The following is a 19,228-nucleotide window of genomic DNA, read 5'->3' on the forward strand; positions in this document are numbered from 1 at the left end:
AAATTATATTATTAGTCTCTAATTTTAACTTGTGCATTGATTTTAGCAATGATTTTTTATTGTTTTAATTTTAAAATTTAATTTTTTTACATTTCAATTTGGGTATGTGTCGTTAAATTGTTAACAACGTGATGACATGGTTGTTTATTATTTTTGTAAGATAATGACAACTCCTTCATTTATCAATGTCAGTTAATCATCACTCATCATCGGTCGATATTCACGAAAAGATCAGTACTAAAATGTTCGTAATTTGCTCATATTTATTTCTCTTAAATTGATTTTCCAAAAAAATCCACTCAATTTCATCTAGATATTTGTTGTTCTAATGATTTAATATCCTCCGATGATCATCTGATAAGACTTTCTAGTTATGTTGTTCATATTCTCAAAAGAATATTTATATCACCATTTAGAGTTTCCAAAAAAATCCCTTAAATTCAAGAAATCTCCTAAACCCAAAAAGTAAAAAATGTGCTTAATTTTATGAGTCTTAAAGAGGTTTTGAGAAAAAATTAAAATTGATAAAGTGATAGAAGATAATGAAACAAGTTCATCGGTGTTTAGAGTGATAGTAAAAGACACCAGAGAATGATGGTTTCTAATTACGACTTAAAATTGGTGAAAAAATATTAATTTTGGTTAACAAGATGCTAAGTAGGATATTTTTTAACTTCCACATTAACACATGTTAGCTTCCATATCAACATCAAACTTCCCATTAAGGTGAACAAAATTCGACTCGACTCGAAAAATCGATTTTTTTCAATTTCGAGTTATTCTAGTCAAGTTATTTGAGTTATTCAAATCAAATCGAATTATAAATTCATTTTTCGAATTCGAGTCGAGTTGAAATTTTGAGAATTTTTTAGTTACTCAAAAAACCGGAAATTTGACCAAGTATTCTGATAGTTTTACGATTTAATCCCTGATTTCATTATTTCTTTAATTCCTCCTTCATTTTAAGTCCATTTTTTACCAAATTTGAAACACACACTCCTAAAACATAGTAGAATACATGTGTACTTCCAATTCATCTTTTTGATAACAAATTTTTATTTTTCAATTTAGTCCTTCAAGTTTTCAAATTTTGGTATTTCTTCGATTCGTCATTTATTTTAAGTCCAATTTTTACCAAATTTGAGCCACATGCTCCTAAACCATATTGGAATAAATTTTTACTTTCAATTCCTATTTTTTATAACAATTTTATATTTTTCAATTTAGTCCTTCAATTTTTCATAATCTTCTTATTCCTTCAATTTGTGAGTTATTTTAAGTCCCTTTTTTACCAAATTTGAACCACATGCTCATATAACACAATAGAATACCTATGTGACTTTAATTGTTATTTTATTTTACTAAAGATGTACTCTCTTTTATTTAGTCCTTAACTTTGCATTTTACTCAATTTGGTTTTTTGACTACAATTGTTTGCAAATTCTTTCTTTAAATTAATTCCTTGACTCATTTATACTCTCATCAACATTTTACCCTCAAAATACTTTCTTTAAAATATACTATTATGAATATATTTCATAATTTTAGATTGTATTTTATATATTAAATAACATTATGAATATATTTCTTAATATATATATATATATATATTATGGTTAGATAGAGTAAAAAATCAGAAGAAATCATTTCCATAGTACTATAAACAATTATAATAAAATTAGTATAGAAACTCGAACAACTCGGCTCGAATAACTCGAGTCGAATTTCTTAAACTCGACTCGACTCAAAAAAATTTCAAGTTAAGTTCAAGTTGTAAAATACGACTCGTCAACTCGAATAACTTGAATTTTTTTTACTCGACATGATCGAATGCTCATTCCCACATCATCCAATTGTTAATGGTTTAATAACCCAGTGCCCTAATTGAAACGTAAACCAAAATTTAATGCTTACATTGAAGTGTTTTAAAGTTTAATGCTAAAATCAATATATAATCTAAAGTCTAGTGACTAATGATGTTGTTTAGCCTTTTTCTTATTGCTATAGTTTTATACTTCATTTCTCTTTTATTATTATTTCTATAAAAGTAATAATTTATGTTTTAATTATTTTTAAATTTAGTTAATATAAAAATATTTTTAACTTTTATTTTTTATAATTAAATTAGTACAAATAAAAGATATACTAACTAATATAATTTTTTATTTAATTTTCTTTTTCTATATTTATTCATAGATAAAAACAAAAAAATAAGAAATACCAGAAGAAAAACAAAATACATATTTTAACTATTTATAATATAACCGAAAAAATATTTAATTTTGCTAGTAGTTTTAAATAAGAATTTGTAAAAGTAAAAAGAATGGAAATAAGAAGTACTATTAGAATATAAAGGCATAGGATCCCATCACACTATATAAAACTTTTTAATTTTATATAGATTTAGGATCGTTGGATAAATAAAAAATACGTCTGAGATTAACAGTAGGAAATGAGAATGTATCTACTGGAAAAAAACAAAGAGTTAATATTAGTCATATATTTTCACTCATCTAACAATTATAGATCTGTGTAAAACTAAAGAAGCCTACAATGTATTAATGGATCCTAATATGAATATAAAATATAAATCAGTTTAATATTTTTTAAAATATTTTTAAAAAATAAAATATTAATATTAATTGTTTATTTTCACTTATCATGGTCTAGTAAGTTGGTGGTCATGCTTATAGATTGAAATATAACCTTTTCACTAAAATGGTAGAGGCTGGAGCATTTATTGAAGACATTTGTTTAGCCTAGGGGAGTTCATTTGGTTAAAACGATGGTCGACCGAACCGAAATATCCTTAACTGAATTAACTGAACCAAACTTTTTTATTATTATTATTAATCGAACCGAATAAATTTAGGTTAATTCGGTTAATTTTTTAATTAACTAAAATTCTTTAGAATTTTAGAATTTAATATTTTTTAATTAAAAAATAATTTACAATTAATTTAAATAATATCTAATTAATTTGATTCAAATATTTTTGCATTTAGTTTTGAACTCATTTTAATTAATTAATATTGATTTGGGTTTTAAATGGGTTTTAAATGGAATGGGTCGATTAAGTATCTTAATATAATTATATTTAGGGTAAAGTATAGCAATGGTTACTGAACTTTTCTAAAGCTTTCAATTAGGTCCCTAACTTTTAAAACTTACAATACAGTCCCCCAACATTTAGTCCGTTTGTAACATGGTCCCCGACGTAAATGTTGGGAGCCCATATTGTAAACGGACTAAATATTTGGGGATTGTATTGCAAGTTTTAAAAGTTGGGACCTAAATGAAAGTTTTAGAAAAGTTCAGTGACCATTACTTTACTTTACCCTTATATTAAAAAATTAAGATTTATATTTTATTAATTTAACATTCAAGGTTTAAAAATGTTATGAATTTTTTTCATTTACATTATTAACTCTAAACTAAGTTTTTCATTTGTACGGATGATTTTAAAATATTAATATTTTAAATTAATATTTGACATTTTAATAACATTGTTATACATATGAATGAGCATTTAATCTATAAACTCGATGAATTTAATCTGATTTTATAGAATTGGATTTTTTTTAAATCAAATTTAAATTGGTTGAATTTTTTTAAGGTTGAGGTTAGATTTATAGTGAAAAATACTGTATTACTCTCTTCACATATTTAATCAATTAAAGGCGGGTGTGAATTTATCTCAAAACTCGAATAATATTTTAAGATAAATAAAACTTTCTCAAACTCAGATCAAATAATAAAATTAAGGGTAAAGTATAGTAATGGTCATTGAATTTTTCTAAAGCTTTCATTTAGGTCCTTCAACTTTTAAAACTTGCAATACAGTCCCCAAACATTTAGTCTGTTTGCAATATGGGCCCCCAAAATTTAGTTGTTTGCAATATGGTCTCTGATGTAACTGTTAGGGGACCATATTGCAAATGAACTAAATGTTTGGGGACTGTATTGCAAGTTTTAAAAGTTGAGGGACCTAAATGAAAGCATTAGAAAAGTTTAGTGACCATTACTATACTTTACCATTATATTTAAATGTTAATTTGGTTAATTCACCGATTTCGAACCGAATTAACCGTTAACCGAATTCTAAAAAAATCCTTAACCGTTACCCGACCGAACTAATTCAGTACCGATCGAATTAATCGAACTAATTCAATTCGATCGATTAATTCAGTTAAAGCCAAATTTTGAACACCCCTAGTACTAAAAACAGTTGGAATCTCGAAGACTTCTCACTTTGCATCCCAAGATTATACTTGCTTTCATAAGCAAAGATGCTAATATTGTTGCGCACGCCGTTCCTCAATGGACCTTTAATTGTTACCCTCCTTTTCTTTTCTTTTTTTATTATTAAGCTAAATTCATTACAAATAATATCCGTTTTAAATAATTTTAACTAATTGACTTTAAACGTTCAATTACCATTTTGATATTTGCCTCAATTCCAACTTTTGCTTCACCTCCGTAGGCTATGTGGGTCATAAGGTCTATTTTTCTATTCCTATATTTAGCCTTTATTACTCCATAAAATATCTCAAGTTAGAAATCATTACAAGACCCATGATTATCCCAAAATAAATAAAAATCAATATTGGAGTTATTACAAAATGTGATTTTTAAAAGAAAGAAGTTAGCTTTTAGAATAAAAATTGCAGATATGTAATTTATTAAATACTGTTTATAAAGTTAAAAGTAATTAAGTTTAGATGTAAAATATTGCCTAAAATTTGAGGTAGGATTTAATTGTGAGATAAGAAACCAAATGAAAAGCTGAGGTATTTTTTAATCATTTGACAATATATATATTGTACTCGAATATGAAATCTCAAAAAGATAAAAACAATCAAATAACTATTGAGATTGTTTAATTCGTGTCCAACAAATATTTTTAAATAAAAATATACATAATAACAAATTAAAAAGATTTATATATAAAAATAACTATTAGTATTATATCAAATAAAAATAAATCATGACAACTTAAAATAATTTAAAGAAATAAAAAATATTATTAATACATTAAATAATTTTTAACTTTTCGTTGTAATTTTATTAGTGTCTCTACAATACTTTTTCTCAGGATGAAGGTTCCTAATAGTTAAAGTGGGCAGCTAATTGTCGCTCAAAATTAATATGATGTGAATTTGGTATAACTGAGAGAATCAAACAAGTGGAAAGAACAAAATGTCAGGTAAAATTATATATATATCCTTTTTATTTTCCAATATCAAATTGCTGGTAAAAAGGATCAAAATTTAAAATAAGATACAAAAAAAGTTAATAACTTTTTGAATGACAACACATATAACATAAATGAGTAGGTTAAAAGTTGAATAAAAGCATAAGCTACTGTTGGGTTAGCCTTTCTTCCACTTTATTTATTAAAATTAAAATGGTTTTGACGAAATCCAACAAAGATTACCATTCTTTTCCACTTGGAAAACCGTTATATACTTTTTAATAGAAGTTATCTTATTAAAAATGTGAAAATATTTAAAATTATAATAAAAATTTATACGCCAACGAGTGTTGCCATAAGTAGTTGAGATTCAGGATTTTAAGTTTGTAAGATCAAGTTTGAATTTCATCACCGTCACTCGTTGGCATAAGTAGTTGAGATTCATGATTTTAAGTTTGTAAGATCAAGTTTGAATTTCATCACTGTCACTCTTAGTGGACAATCTGTAAAGTCATATGTAAATCTCAATTGGGTTTTATGTATGCCTGGCCCTGTATTGGGGTAGTCACCATTGACCTCAATTTTTATATACCAAAAAATTAATAAAAATTTATGTCTTCAATCGTAAATTAAATAGATAATTTGGATATTTTCCTATAATATTAACAAAAAAAAAACTAGTCACTTTAAAGTACACAAGGATCATATAGGGAAAAATTAATTGACACAATAAACTAGTCACTTTAGAGTACACTATGACTATATATGAAAAAGGTTAAAAATTCAACCAAAAGATCTGAACAAAAAATAGATATGAATAAATATGACCTCATCGACGAAAGAATCACAAATGCGGTTAAGCTATAAAAAGTCACCGATAACCATAAATTAGAGTCTAACATTGTGAGAAATTATCTACGAACTCAAAATATCACATATTTAAATTTAATATGAGAGTCCAAAACAGAAAATATCAACATGATTATAAATAAGCGTCATCTTGATCAATCGTGACGTCGTCGAATCTATCCTGAAAAATATAAAATAAAAAGAACGATCAAACGATCGAGAAATAAGATAAAAAACATACCACAAAATAAAGAAAATATATACATATTTATTCTTATTAAATAAATTTAAAAAATAAAATGAAAGAGAACCAATGTTAAACAACCCAGGCTAAAATCATGACCGCTACGAAACAAAAAAAAATGATCTCAACCATAGAGAGTGCCAACAACCCTAAAAAAAAGTTGTTATATATTCTTAGGAAAGTTAAAATACGATTAAAGAAATATGTTACTGGTTTTGTTATTATTTTTTTAATAAAATCGATAAAAATTATCTAAAATATTATTATTTCTACCTAAAATATTATTATTTTTTTAACAATTCCGGGTAAAGTGCCCAATAATAACAAAACTGGTAGAAAAATAACAAAACCGGTAGAAAAATAATAAAACCAATAGCACTTTATCGATATGTTAATAAAACCGGTAAAACACTCAATAATAATAAAACGATAAAAATAATAATATTTCTGATAATATTTTACTAATTTTATTAAAAAATAATAACAAAACTAAAAACATATTTTTTTAACTGTATATTAAATCCTGTGATCATTTCTCATATTCTTACACAAAATGGAAACATCCATAAATACACATAGCTAGCCTTTTCCTATCAGGTTAGGATATTAAAAGAGCCATGCAAGTATGGTTTTCAGAACTGGATCGGTTAATGAATCGGTATTCTATCGGTTCATTAGTTTAACGGTCGAAGAACCGGATGACGTTATAATTATTTAAAAAATTAAATAAAAATACTAAAAATATTTAATAAAAAATAATTTTTTATATCACAAGTCATATTCAAACAAGTCATAACATATATAAGTTAAAAACCATAAAATCAAGTGAAACAAAATGATTCAAATTAACTACAACATAATATTTAAGGTAAAACATATTAAATAATAAATATAATTATATAACTATAATTAAAAAATAAATTTGGGGCTAAAAAAATCATAACAAAATGATATTGTTTGGTTTAATTTTTTTTTAAAACAATCTCACATGGCAAAGACACATAGAAGAGCATCCCAAAAGTCTAAAGAGTAAAAATATGAGAACAAAACAATCCCACATGGCTAAGAAACATAGAAGAGCATCCCAACTAACTTCTATAAATAATAGAGGTAATTTGGCACTCAAAATCATGGAGTCTTTTGGTGAGCATTGAGTGAACTATTCTTTCACTTCAATCAAACTCGAATTTTAGGCTTCAATCGAGCTTCTAATTTTTTTTGAGTTCAAGCATTTTCGAGTTCAAGTTTCAATATTATATTTCGAGTTCGAGTTGAACTTAATAATTTTTAGCTCGTGAGTTTGAGTCGAGTTGAGCTTACTTTTAAAGTTTTCAAGTTCGAGTCGAGCATAGCAATACTCGAGTTCGACTTGGCTCATTTAACAAACGACGTCTTTTGGTTTAATTTAAAAAAAAAAATTGGCGGTTTTTTCTGATTTTCAACTGGTCCAGTTCGAACGGTTCAACGGTTCTGGCCGGTTCACTAGTAGCGGTTCAACCGGTGTAGATTAAACCGGACTAGACAGCGGTTCTCGGTTGAACCGACCGATCCGATCCGATTTTCAAAACACTGTATGTAAGTCCTTAACTAGCCTTGTCTTGTCAATTAATCTAGTTTATTCAAATAGGTGTGTCGGTGTCGAGAAACCAACCATAATTTGAATATCATGTATACATACAAATACATAATCATATCAATTTTTTTTTTGAAAGATGATACTTGTATTACGGTTCATATCATATCATATCAACTTAGTCATATAAACATTCATGTGACTTTGGCATGATACTTGTTTAAATATGGTTCATAATTAATAATCAATTAATATAGTGATATACTAAATTTTTAAAATAAAATTAAAAATTTAAATTTTAATGTTTATGATTAGAATATATTAATTAAAAAAAAGTAAATCATATAATAGGTCTCTCCAAAATCTAATTTTAAAAAATTAATTAATAGAACATATGCTGATGGTTAAATAAAAACAACAAATTTACTTCTATAGATCTAGTAGCTATGAATCTTTCTAGGTAGACATAGTCGACTATCGGGGGAACACTAGGATTGGGATCCACTTTTCAACTTTATAGTTTAGATTTATAATTTTTATTAATCATATAAATTTTCAAGTTCACATTAATTTAATTTTTCCCAATTACAATTTAACGATCAAATAAGACATTATTTTTTTAAAATCACTTTAGACCATACCTACAATTCAATTTGAGAGGAAGAACATCAAATATTTACTACGTAGTCTCAGTTTTCATATTACAAATTATACCAAAGCTTCCATTAAATTTGATTTTGATGGTAAACTATACTACTATTCTTTTGTTTTTTGGAACATGAAAATACAAGCAGCAAACAATCAAGCAAGCTCGCAACTAGGTTTCGTATGGGACTTGATTCGAAATACTATCTAGCGTTGTCTACTACACATCCTAGGCAAAACATGCACCGCCACCACTTCCAACCCACGTGGTGGTGCCACCTCCCAAAACCTGGCCGGCCTATCCCCAACATCCACCACTAGAATCCTTTCCCCATTCGCCGAAACTACACAAATTTTCCCCCTCGCCGCTGTTATCTGCTCGGCACGTTTAAGCTGTTCCAACTCAACTACTTTTACCCAACAATCTCCTTCATCATCGTACTTGCTTAAGCTACCTTTTACTTCATCAACCACATAAATCACATCTTCATCCATGGCGGCGGCCGGCCCATTCCAACCGGAAATCATGCCTCGAGGCATCTCTTCCCACTTATCCAATCCACATCGTAAACAGCACCTTCTTTCACCGCATTGCCTTTGACGTTAACCATGCAAAGCTTCCCTCTATACCCAACAGCTTCCACTGCTTCTCTGCTAAACCTTCCATCTTTAAGCCGTGCCTTGTTTTGCCATCTCCAATTATCTCTCTTCTTGCTTAGGTCCCACTGTTCCAATGACCTCGCCACATCTCCTTTGTAAAGGGAGCCAATGCCGCTTGCCACGTAGACCACACCTCGGACTGAGCCTGTAGCGCACCACCGCCGCGGGGTGGAGATTTGGGGTCCGTAAAACCAGCTGCCGGACTCCGGGTTGAAGACTAAAGGGCTGAAAAGTGCAGGCAAAAGCTTGTGGTTCGTTCCGGCTATGAGGACTAAATGGTTGGAAACTGTCAGGGATTGTACCGGAAGGTTCCGGGAGAGAAAAGAAGGGTGGCTGTGGAGGAGATGAAGAGAAGGGTGTTGTGGAGGGAAAGGAAGGTGTGTCCAAGATGATGAGATTGGATCGAAGGAGTTGAATTCAATTGTATTTTGAGGAACAATTTCTCCGGGATGTGTGAGAGTGGGATTTTGAAGAGGAGAAAGAAGAGCATAGAGGGAGAAGAAAGGAGGGAATGATGGAGAGTAAAGGAAGCGACGCCATGGACGGCAAACGGAGAAAACAAGGGAAGGAGAAAGATAAGACAGGCAACGTTGAGCTAGATCTTCAGGGAGACCTGGCAGAAGGATTCCATTTTCATCGAAGGAATCATTGTTAGTTTTGTTTCTGCGTTGAGGACTGGTTTCCATAAAGAAGAAAAGTAGAGGAATAGATGGGGAAGGATGGGATGTTCACAAAACATTTATTTAATGCCAAAGTTCATATATATATTTTTAAATTAATCATTCATATCTAATATATAAATCGATTAATTTAAATTATGTACTAATATATTAATTGATTAATTCAAATTGTGTACTGAGACAAATAATTAATCAAAACATTAGTAATATGTAGGGATAATTTCAATGATTTTTAGTTTTTGGATCAAGTCTTCAAATGATTTATATGCTTTTTTTCCTATGTTCAGGATTGAAAATACAAAGAGGTCAATCTATCACACTACTATGGGTGAAATAGTGAATTGATATTAACCAAAAGTTCCGGTTTTGTACTTGCCTTTCTCTCATAAAATGAGAAATCAATAATATATGATTATAATAAATACAAACTAAATAAATATAATTTTAGAATTTTACTATAACGTATTATTATTATTTAATTTATTAATGTTATACAAAATTATATGCTATAAATATATTAAATATTAATTAATAAAAATTATGAACAAGAAGAATGTAACCCGGTTCGATTAGGACTCAAATTTCACAATAATATATTATATTTTATGAGTTTGATGTAGCGAGTGTAATAAGAGACTCAAATTGCACTCTTTAATTCTTAGAAAGGTGTGAAAATTGAAATGGTTAGACACATAATCATACTCTTTTATTATTATTATTATTATTATTATTATTATTATTATTATTATTTTGTCGTCATCCTCATAATTTAAGGAATTTTTATAATAAAAACAATAGTTTAACATAATCTTTCTATAATATAAACTTATATATAATATAATATATATAACACGTTATAATATTTTCATTATAAGAATAATAACTTTTAAATATTACAAGAACTTTTTTACAACACAAGAAATAGGATCGATGACCAATGTAAAATTTTATGTTAACGGTGAACTTTTAGAGTTTTAGGGAGAATGAACTTATAAAATTTTAGGATGAACAAAAAAATACTAATAGGAAGTATAAATATATGATAATTTAAAATTTTTAAAAGATGATTAATTCATCCTACAAAACCTTATAACACGAACTTGTTAAATATATAACACTTAGTTTTTTAAAATAATTAATGCATGTGTAGTGTCGGAACACGTCATTAAGACTTGGGAACGCTTCTCGACTTATTTTGGAAAAAAATCAATTTTTATTTTTGAAATGATTTTGGAGTCCTCAGTGAACTTTGAGTTTAGGTAGATTAAATATTAAAAAAAAAGTCACTTTAACAAATTTTAGAAAAAATCATTTAAAAGACGTAAATTAATTTGCATGTTCTCATAAATTCATTTTTATTGATTCGAAAGCCAGTTATGCATAGAGAAAGGTAAGTATCCTACAATACCCAAAATTAGTATCTTTCAATTATATGTTGCCCAAAATAATTGAATTTTACTTATTTGAATTCATAATTTAAATAACGATCCTTTTATTTAGATGAATGAATTTGAAAAGAGTAAATTTCCTTGTAAAAATAAATGCCCTTAAGATGTTCTTTTACCTCAAAAATTAACGTAGATTGTGATCTTGTTATGTCGAAAGTATACAAATTTAAATAGGACATTTACACACAAATTATTTATATTAATTAAGTTCAAATTAACGGAGATATTCCTTTACTCGCATGCCTTAAAGGATTGAACTCCAGATATTAAGATTTCCCCAAACTAAATATAATTCAATTTATTTTATTAAAAACAATTTATTTTTTACTAGAAGATAAAAGGCATTTCATAGATTAATCTTACAAAAAAAAAGTAATGTCTTAATTTATGTCAAATAAGAAAAACTATATTTCTAATTAACACTACAGCAAAATGGGTTTATAGCGGTATTTTTAGCGGCGTTTTTTGAACAAATGCCGCAAAAAACCTAACTTTAGAGGCGTTTGTATACAAATGCCGCAAAAGATCTTACTTTAGTGGCGTTTGTATAAAAACGCTGCTAAAGATTAGTATTGTAGTGGCGTTTTTACACAAACGCCGGTATAGAATCGTTCTTTAGGGGCATTTTTATACAAACGCCGCTAAAGACTCGTACTTTAGTGGCGTTTTTATAAAAGCGCTGCTATAACTCATACTTTACTGGCGTTTTTATAAAAACGCTGCTATAACTCATACTTTAGTGGCGTTTTTGTTTAAAAACGTCGCTATAGACTCGTACTTTAGTGGCATTTTTGTTTACAAACGTCGCTATAGACTTGTACTTTAGTGGCGTTTTTGTTTACAAACGTCGCTATAGACTTGTACTTTAGTGGCGTTTTTATAAAAACGCCGCAAAAGACTCGTACGCTAGTGGCGTTTTTATACAAACACCGCAAAAGACTCGTACTTTAGTGGCGTTTGTACCGCAAATTTACAGTTTTAAGACCCCTTTAACCCTTTTTCATTTTTTCCCTTCACCTATTTTTTCATTCCCGCCGTTTACTCAAACCCATCTGTTGCTTCTTCTCCAATGGGGGGCTCTTCTTCTCAATGCTTCGTTCAAACAAATTCTCACTACAAAAAAGGTTGCAAATGCAAAGTTGTCTTCAGTCTAGAACTGTTTGGCATGACGTTATCGAAAAACATTGCCCCATTTTTGTTGTTAATCGCGAGGTATTTGGCATGATATTCACTGTTTCTCTCCCTCACTGTCGAAGAAAGAAACCAAAAAAAAAACTTGTTAGATATTTTCTTTTTTCTTTAGCAAATCACAGTGTATTCGAGGACTCTCATATTTGTCTGCAGAAATCAGGTTTAAGTTAAACCTCTCTTCCATATATAATTTTTTCTTCGCCTCTCATTATTGCCCTTTTCATTTGTATTCAATGTTTAGATTCAGATCCACGCAGTTATATCTGACTATCTATTATGTTATAAATTATTATTTGATTTCTCCTTTAGATTATTGAGTTTTGCGTTTAGCTTCTGGACAGCGGTGATGTTGGGCGCTTTAAGGAGAAAAGTTGCGACCGGAGGTTCATCAGCTTCGGTTAGAACTGTTAACCTCTTTTTATTTTAATTGTGGTTTATTCAGCTAAAGGATAAAGCACTTGGATTTTATTGAATTGTTTTTTCCATTTCTTTTACAGGTATTAGGGAAGTCCTTGCAGGTGATTCGGCAGAGCGTTTCAGCATCTAGAGTGTCTTCAAATGTTGGAAAAGAGGTAAATAGTTCAGTTGAAATTGAATATGATTCGATAACCATGCTAGTGGTTCGGTTTCTCTTGAATTTTTATTGATGTCGTTATTTGTTGCTATTAAACCTTTAATTTATGTAGAAGATGTTTGGATTTTTATCATACATTGGTAACCATTCTTACGAGAATTAAATTTAAGTGTTTGAACAGATTATGTTTCTTCAGCCGAGGGGAATTGTCCATGTCCGCAACTTCTCTCATCTTGTTCTACCAGGTAAATCTTTGACTTTGTTTTGTTCTCATTTTGGTAAAATTCTGTTGATTGTCGTTGTTATTAATTGAAATTATTTCTTCATTATTTCAGGCTCTTCTGCTGACTTGACAAAGACAAGGTTAGTTGGTAGTGAACTTTTGTAACCCACATCAATTTTTGGAATTGTACTGTCACTTGTTTGTCATTTCTTATCACGGTGAGGATATGAGTGAACTGCAGGAGTGATATGATTTATGTAGGGTGATTAGCATATCTATCATTACCAGAAGGTCCATTTCAGTGTTAATTAGTCCACCTCATTTTTGTTTATCCAGAAACTATATTAGGCAGGGAAATTAGAAAGGAAATTCCAATGCCCGTGCTTTTTTTGTTCTTTAGATCAGTTTACCGCTCCTTGGCACTTCTTTCCCCTGACAGCTTTTCTTATGTGCAGGGATGTCATCTCTAGCATTCAGTCGGAGACTATCATGCAAAAGTCATGCAAGGCTTTCTCTTCTGGCGATGGTATGATATTGATCAACGTCCTCTATGATATTAATTTTACCAAATGCCTATTAGCGTTTTTTCCTTGTTTAAACTGGTTACTATTATTAAAACATGGGTGTGGCATTTGGGGTTTTGTTAGAATTTAGTTCCTGTATATTCTAATTGTTCATTTGATGAGCAATTTATCTGGATTAGACCATTGGCAACTAAGTACTATCAAGCTCATTTAGCAGTTAGCAATAGGGCCGGCTTACCAAGAGGTACTAGGTCAGGCAGTATGTCAAAATAAGAAAATAATCTTAACCCGGAGGTTGTTTTAAATTCTTTCTCTGCAAAAGTGTGAATGCAGTAGTATGGAGATTTTGGGTGTAATTTTGTCGTATAATGAGTTGGAGTAACACTATTGTGGTACTAGACTAGCAGGTCCTTGGCTTCCACGTTTTTGTTTCTTCTTGGTACAACCATATATTCTTTTTTATATTAGTTTAAAAATTTTATTAACTTCCACATATTACTTTTGGTGAAGGTGATCTGGTTGATGTTGTTTAAAATGAACAATTATGGAGACAAGTTATTTGTTTCATCTTATACTGTATTTGAATATTGATCTAATTCTTATAAATGATATTGATGTAGATGGTTTCCTTTCTTGTAAAGTAGAGCTTGCTATGAAGGTTGTGCCAATCTTAAAGCAGCATTTCTTGTCACAGGAACAGTGCGGAAAATGGTTGCAGACAAAGAAAAATGGGAGGAGTTGCAGAAGTTGAATCTCCAAGAAAATTTGGAATAGCTTTTAGGCCAGGAATCCAGCTAAATGGCATTTGTAGCTTATATTATATGCATACTAATTTATTTTTCTTTCCATATGTGGACTTGAACTCAATATTTTCGATGTAATGAACATCAAAGCTATATTACATTTAATTTTAAAGTTTATAAATTTTAATTTATTTTGTTGTTAAAATTTATATAAAATTACATGATATTGAATTTAGGTGATGTATAACAAAAATGAAATATGCAAAATATCAATTAATCTTAGCTAAAGAATGGTAATTAGCGGCGTTTGTATCCAAAAATGCCGCTATATATCTGACTTTTTGTGGCGTTTGTGTCCAAAAACGCCGCTATAGGTCTGACATTTTGCGGCATTTGTGTCCAAAAACGCCACTATAGGTCTGACATTTTACGGTGTTTGTTCTACAAACGCCAGTATAGGTCTTATCTTTTGCGGCGTTTGTATCCAAAAACGCCGCTATAGATCTGACATTTTGCGGCGTTTTTTCTAGAAACGCCGCTATTTATCATAACTTTTTGCGGCGTTTATTCCAAAAACGCCACTATAGATATCGACCTTTTGCGGCGTTTGTTCAAAAAACGTTGTAATAGATATTGACCTATTGCGGCGTTTTTTGTTCTCAAACGCCGCTAACTTTAGCGGCGCTGGTATTGCCGGCGCTTCTTGCGGCGTTTTTCCTATTGTCGCAAATACTTTTAGCGGCGCTTAAAAACGCCGTTATAAGACTAAAAAAGCGCCGCTAAAACTCTGTTTTGCTGTAGTGTAAAAATATAAAATATATATAGCGAAACATAATAAAAATGTTAACTTTTATAAAATACATATATATATAGGGCACTATATTATATATTTAATGTTTAATATTATAAAAAAGTTGAAATATCTTTGAAAATATAAATCATGAATATTTATAATAAAAAATATAGGAACCAAAATGCTTGAATAATAAATACAAGGACTAAAGGTAAAAATAGACCCCTAAACATCTTATATTAAACTAAAAAAGTAATTAGAATGAATAAGGATCTAAATCGAAGACCTAAAGTGTAAAATACCGAAGCTAGAGGAGCAAAAAAATATAATAGCATGGAAAAAAACAAGGATAAAAATGTAATATAAATTAAAGGCAAACACATATATACAAGGGAATGAAATGAAATAAAACAGACACTAAAAATGCATAAATAAATAAAACAAATACAGAAAATTAAGTTCTAGAATTTAAAGGATTAAAATGCTAGAAATTTAAAGGAAGAAATTAAAATATTAAAATTAAAGGGTATAAATGTAAAAAACAGAAATTTAAAGGGTGGAAATATAAAAGCATAAATTAGAAAATCGAATAAAATAAAGGTTATTGGTCAATTTTTCCTTTTTACCTAGCTATAAATAACACGAGTCATATCCCAAGACGAGTACTCGTAAGGTCATAAAATAAGTTAGAATTAGGCCTGTAAACGAACCGAACGCACACGAACGGAGGTATGTTCATGTTCGTTCATTTAATAAATAAACGAACATAAACGAACAATTTTTTTTGTTCATGTTCGTTTATTAAGGAATATAACTTGTTCATGTTCGTTCATTTAATAAATAAACGAACACGAACATAAACGAACACGAACATAAACAAACATAAACGTTAGAGACCCTACCTAGGGGTGTAAACGAGCCGAGTCGAGCTCGAGTATTGTTGAGCTCGACTCGAACTCGAAAACTTTCAAAGTCAGCTCGACTCGACTCGAAAACTCGTGGGCTTAAAATTATCAAGCTCGAATCGAACTCGAAATATAATATTGAAACTCGACTTGAACTCGAAAAGGCTCGAACTCAAAAAAAAATTAAGAGCTCGATTAAAACGCGTTAAAGAACTTCTCAAGCTATGAATAAGGCCTCACCATTATTGGGTTCTTGATTTCAAAGTAAGCTGACTTGAGTTGTTGGTTGATCACTATTTACTTGTAAATTCGAATACTCCATTATATATGAAAGAAAAGAAGATTATTTGAGTAGAAGAAATGATGCTTAATACTTAACATCCCTTCCGAAATCCATCACCTTTGGACTTGGTTTCGAAAGCAACCGGTTTCTGGGACTCCTCTTTGCTCATCGAATAACCAGCTGGTGACGCAGTCACATAGGGTTCCGACGCAGTGGATGTTGACGGTGCTGGGTATGCAGCTTATGGATCGTTCAAAAAGAACTAAACCAGTTAATATTGTTGGGTTTTCCAAATAAAATCGGGTTAATTATGGAGTTGGTCATCAGAATATCAGATTAATTAATATTTTTAAGATACTTACAAATTGGTCACCAAAATTGATTTAAGAAGATTGGCTTAAACATAAATGAATGAACATAAACGAAAGAACATAACTGAACGAACATAAACGAACGTTCACGAGCGTAAATGAACGAACATGAACATAGTAAATGAACGAACGAGACCTATGTTCATGTTCGTTCATTTAATTAAACGAACACAAAATCTTGTTCATGTTCGTTCATTTAATAAATAAACGCACATAAACGAACTTCCCGCCGCACGGTTCGTTGAACGTTCAGTTTATTTACAGGCCTAGTTAGAATATTATACGATCAGTGGGTTAGTTAAAATTTGAAATCTTACCCATATCATAATAATATAAGTTATACCCTAGGACAGGTTTTCGTAAGGTTGTTGTATTAATTCGAGTAGTTTTTTAAGGGTTAGTAGTTAGTGATTAGCGGTAAAAATTAAAATTTTATTCGGACACCAATAATGAGAGTTGTACCCGGGATGGGTTACCTCAAGACCGATTTGAGTGTTTAATGCAAAAATAAAAATAAAGCAATGTATAAATTAAAAAATAAAGAAGGCACATCAAAATCGAACATTTAAAAAAATGAAAAATAATGACTAAAATGTAAATATACGCATAAACTATGGGGATTAAAAAGGTGATTCTTCATTTTTAAAACGTAGCAAACTAATAATAAAAATAAGGGTAAAGTATAGTAATGGTCATTAATTTTTCTAAAGCTTTTATTTAGGTCCCCAACTTTTAAAACTTACAATACGATCCTTCAATATTTAGTTTGTTTGCAATATGGTCCCCGACGTAACCAGTCGTTTGACGCCGTTATACTACTGTTAGTACGTTTGCAATATGGTCACTAAACTTTTCAACCGCTTTCATTTAGGTCCCCCAACTTTTAAAACTTACAGCACAATCTTCAATTTCATTCTAAATCCCAAATTCCTTTTCAATCTCGAATTTCCTTTTTCGCTTGTTTATTCTCATTTTCACTGTTACTTTTCAGTCGGGAATGCATAAGAAATTCTAATCTAACTTTGAATTATGTGGAGGTGTTGATTTGAATAAGGGTCCATTGAGAGAAGACCCGACCAAGGGACTATCCGGACCATCAACGATTCAAGGTGTAATGTTAGATACATGTTATCTCAGGTGAAACATAGATGTTCGATGAAATGCTTGTGAGAAAAAAATGAGGTTAAAAATGCAGAGTTGACAAATACTACTAAGATGAACTAAGTATTATCGCTGAAAGTCACCAACAAAGCTGGAATTATTTTGTATAAATAACATATAATAATTTCTTCGTTTAATCATTGTGGTTAAAGATTTTCCAACAGATGTTAAAATATAATGAAATCACAAACAACACATTCACCTCTCAGTCTCTTTCGCTTAATCCTTGTGGTCATTTTTACATAGCGGAAAATTGAAGAACTAAAACCAAACGAGAGTGCATGTGAGTGAAATAGACTGAGAGGTGAATGCGATGCTTGAGATTTCATTATATTTGATCATCTGTTTGAAAATCTTTAACCACAAGGATTAAACGAAGAAATTATTATATGCTATTTATACAAAACAATTTCAGCTTTGTTGGTGACTTTCAACAATGATACTTAGTTCATCTTAGTAGTATTTGTCAACTATGAATTTCTAATCTCATTTTTTCTCACAAACATTTCATCGAACATCTATACTTTACCTGAGATGATGTGTATATAACATTACACCTTGAATCATTAATGAACCTGATAGTCCCTTGGTCAAGTATTCTCTCAATAGACCCTTATTCAAGTCAACATATCCACATAATTCAAAGTTAAATTAAAATATTTCATGCATCCCTAACTGAAAAGTTAGGCTGGAAATGAGAAAAGAGAGACAAAAAAGAAAATTCGAGATCAAAAAGAAATTTAGGATTTAAAATGAAATTGAGGATTGTGTTGCAAGTTTTAAAAGTTGGAGGACCTAACTGCAAGCACTTGAAATGTTTAATGACCATATTGCAATCGTACTAACGACCGATTACGTCGGAGACCATATTACAAACGAACTAAATGTTGGAAGACTGTATTACAAGTTTTAAAAGTTAGAGACCAAAATAAAAGCTTTAAAAAAGTTCAGTGACAACTATTATACTTTACCCTAAAATGAGAAATTAACATAAACAAATCCTGCAATTCGAAATAAATAAAAAATATAATCCTCTAGTGACCAGGATGCAAACAAATGCGTGAGTATGAAGGACTAAAGACAAATTTTCCCAAAGATATTTAATATAAATACTAATTCTTTGCCATTTAAAACTAAACCCTAGCCCCAAATTTCTCTCCAAGCCCT

The 19,228-nt window shown here is 29.9% G+C and overlaps 1 protein-coding gene and 1 pseudogene across 1 annotated transcript; one reads left to right on the plus strand and one right to left on the minus strand.

The window, feature by feature from the left end:
* Positions 1 to 8,632: 8,632 nt before the first annotated feature.
* On the minus strand, positions 8,633 to 9,851 carry LOC120176936 (annotated as a pseudogene).
* A 2,751-nt stretch (positions 9,852 to 12,602) lies between these two features.
* On the plus strand, positions 12,603 to 14,338 carry LOC120176937. The gene is made up of 7 exons (XM_039183216.1): positions 12,603 to 12,644; positions 12,815 to 12,881; positions 12,982 to 13,056; positions 13,240 to 13,303; positions 13,394 to 13,421; positions 13,737 to 13,807; positions 14,316 to 14,338. The coding sequence occupies exons 2-7, from the start codon at positions 12,831 to 12,833 to the stop codon at positions 14,336 to 14,338; spliced, it is 312 nt and encodes a 103-aa protein (XP_039039147.1). The 5' UTR covers positions 12,603 to 12,644; positions 12,815 to 12,830.
* Positions 14,339 to 19,228: the final 4,890 nt, after the last annotated feature.

The sequence above is a fragment of the Hibiscus syriacus genome, unplaced genomic scaffold (genome assembly GCF_006381635.1).
Source record: "Hibiscus syriacus cultivar Baekdansim isolate YM2019G1 unplaced genomic scaffold, ASM638163v2 tig00112261_pilon, whole genome shotgun sequence".
Classification (NCBI taxonomy): domain Eukaryota; kingdom Viridiplantae; phylum Streptophyta; class Magnoliopsida; order Malvales; family Malvaceae; genus Hibiscus; species Hibiscus syriacus.

Bases quoted from the DNA above. Each gene is read 5' to 3' on its own strand.
- LOC120176937 (XM_039183216.1), top strand. From the start codon at position 12,831: ATGTTGGGCGCTTTAAGGAGAAAAGTTGCGACCGGAGGTTCATCAGCT. The intron at 13,304-13,393 runs GTAAATCTTTGA...TCATTATTTCAG, and splicing joins CTCTCATCTTGTTCTACCAG to GCTCTTCTGCTGACTTGACA. The intron at 13,422-13,736 runs GTTAGTTGGTAG...TCTTATGTGCAG, and splicing joins GCTGACTTGACAAAGACAAG to GGATGTCATCTCTAGCATTC.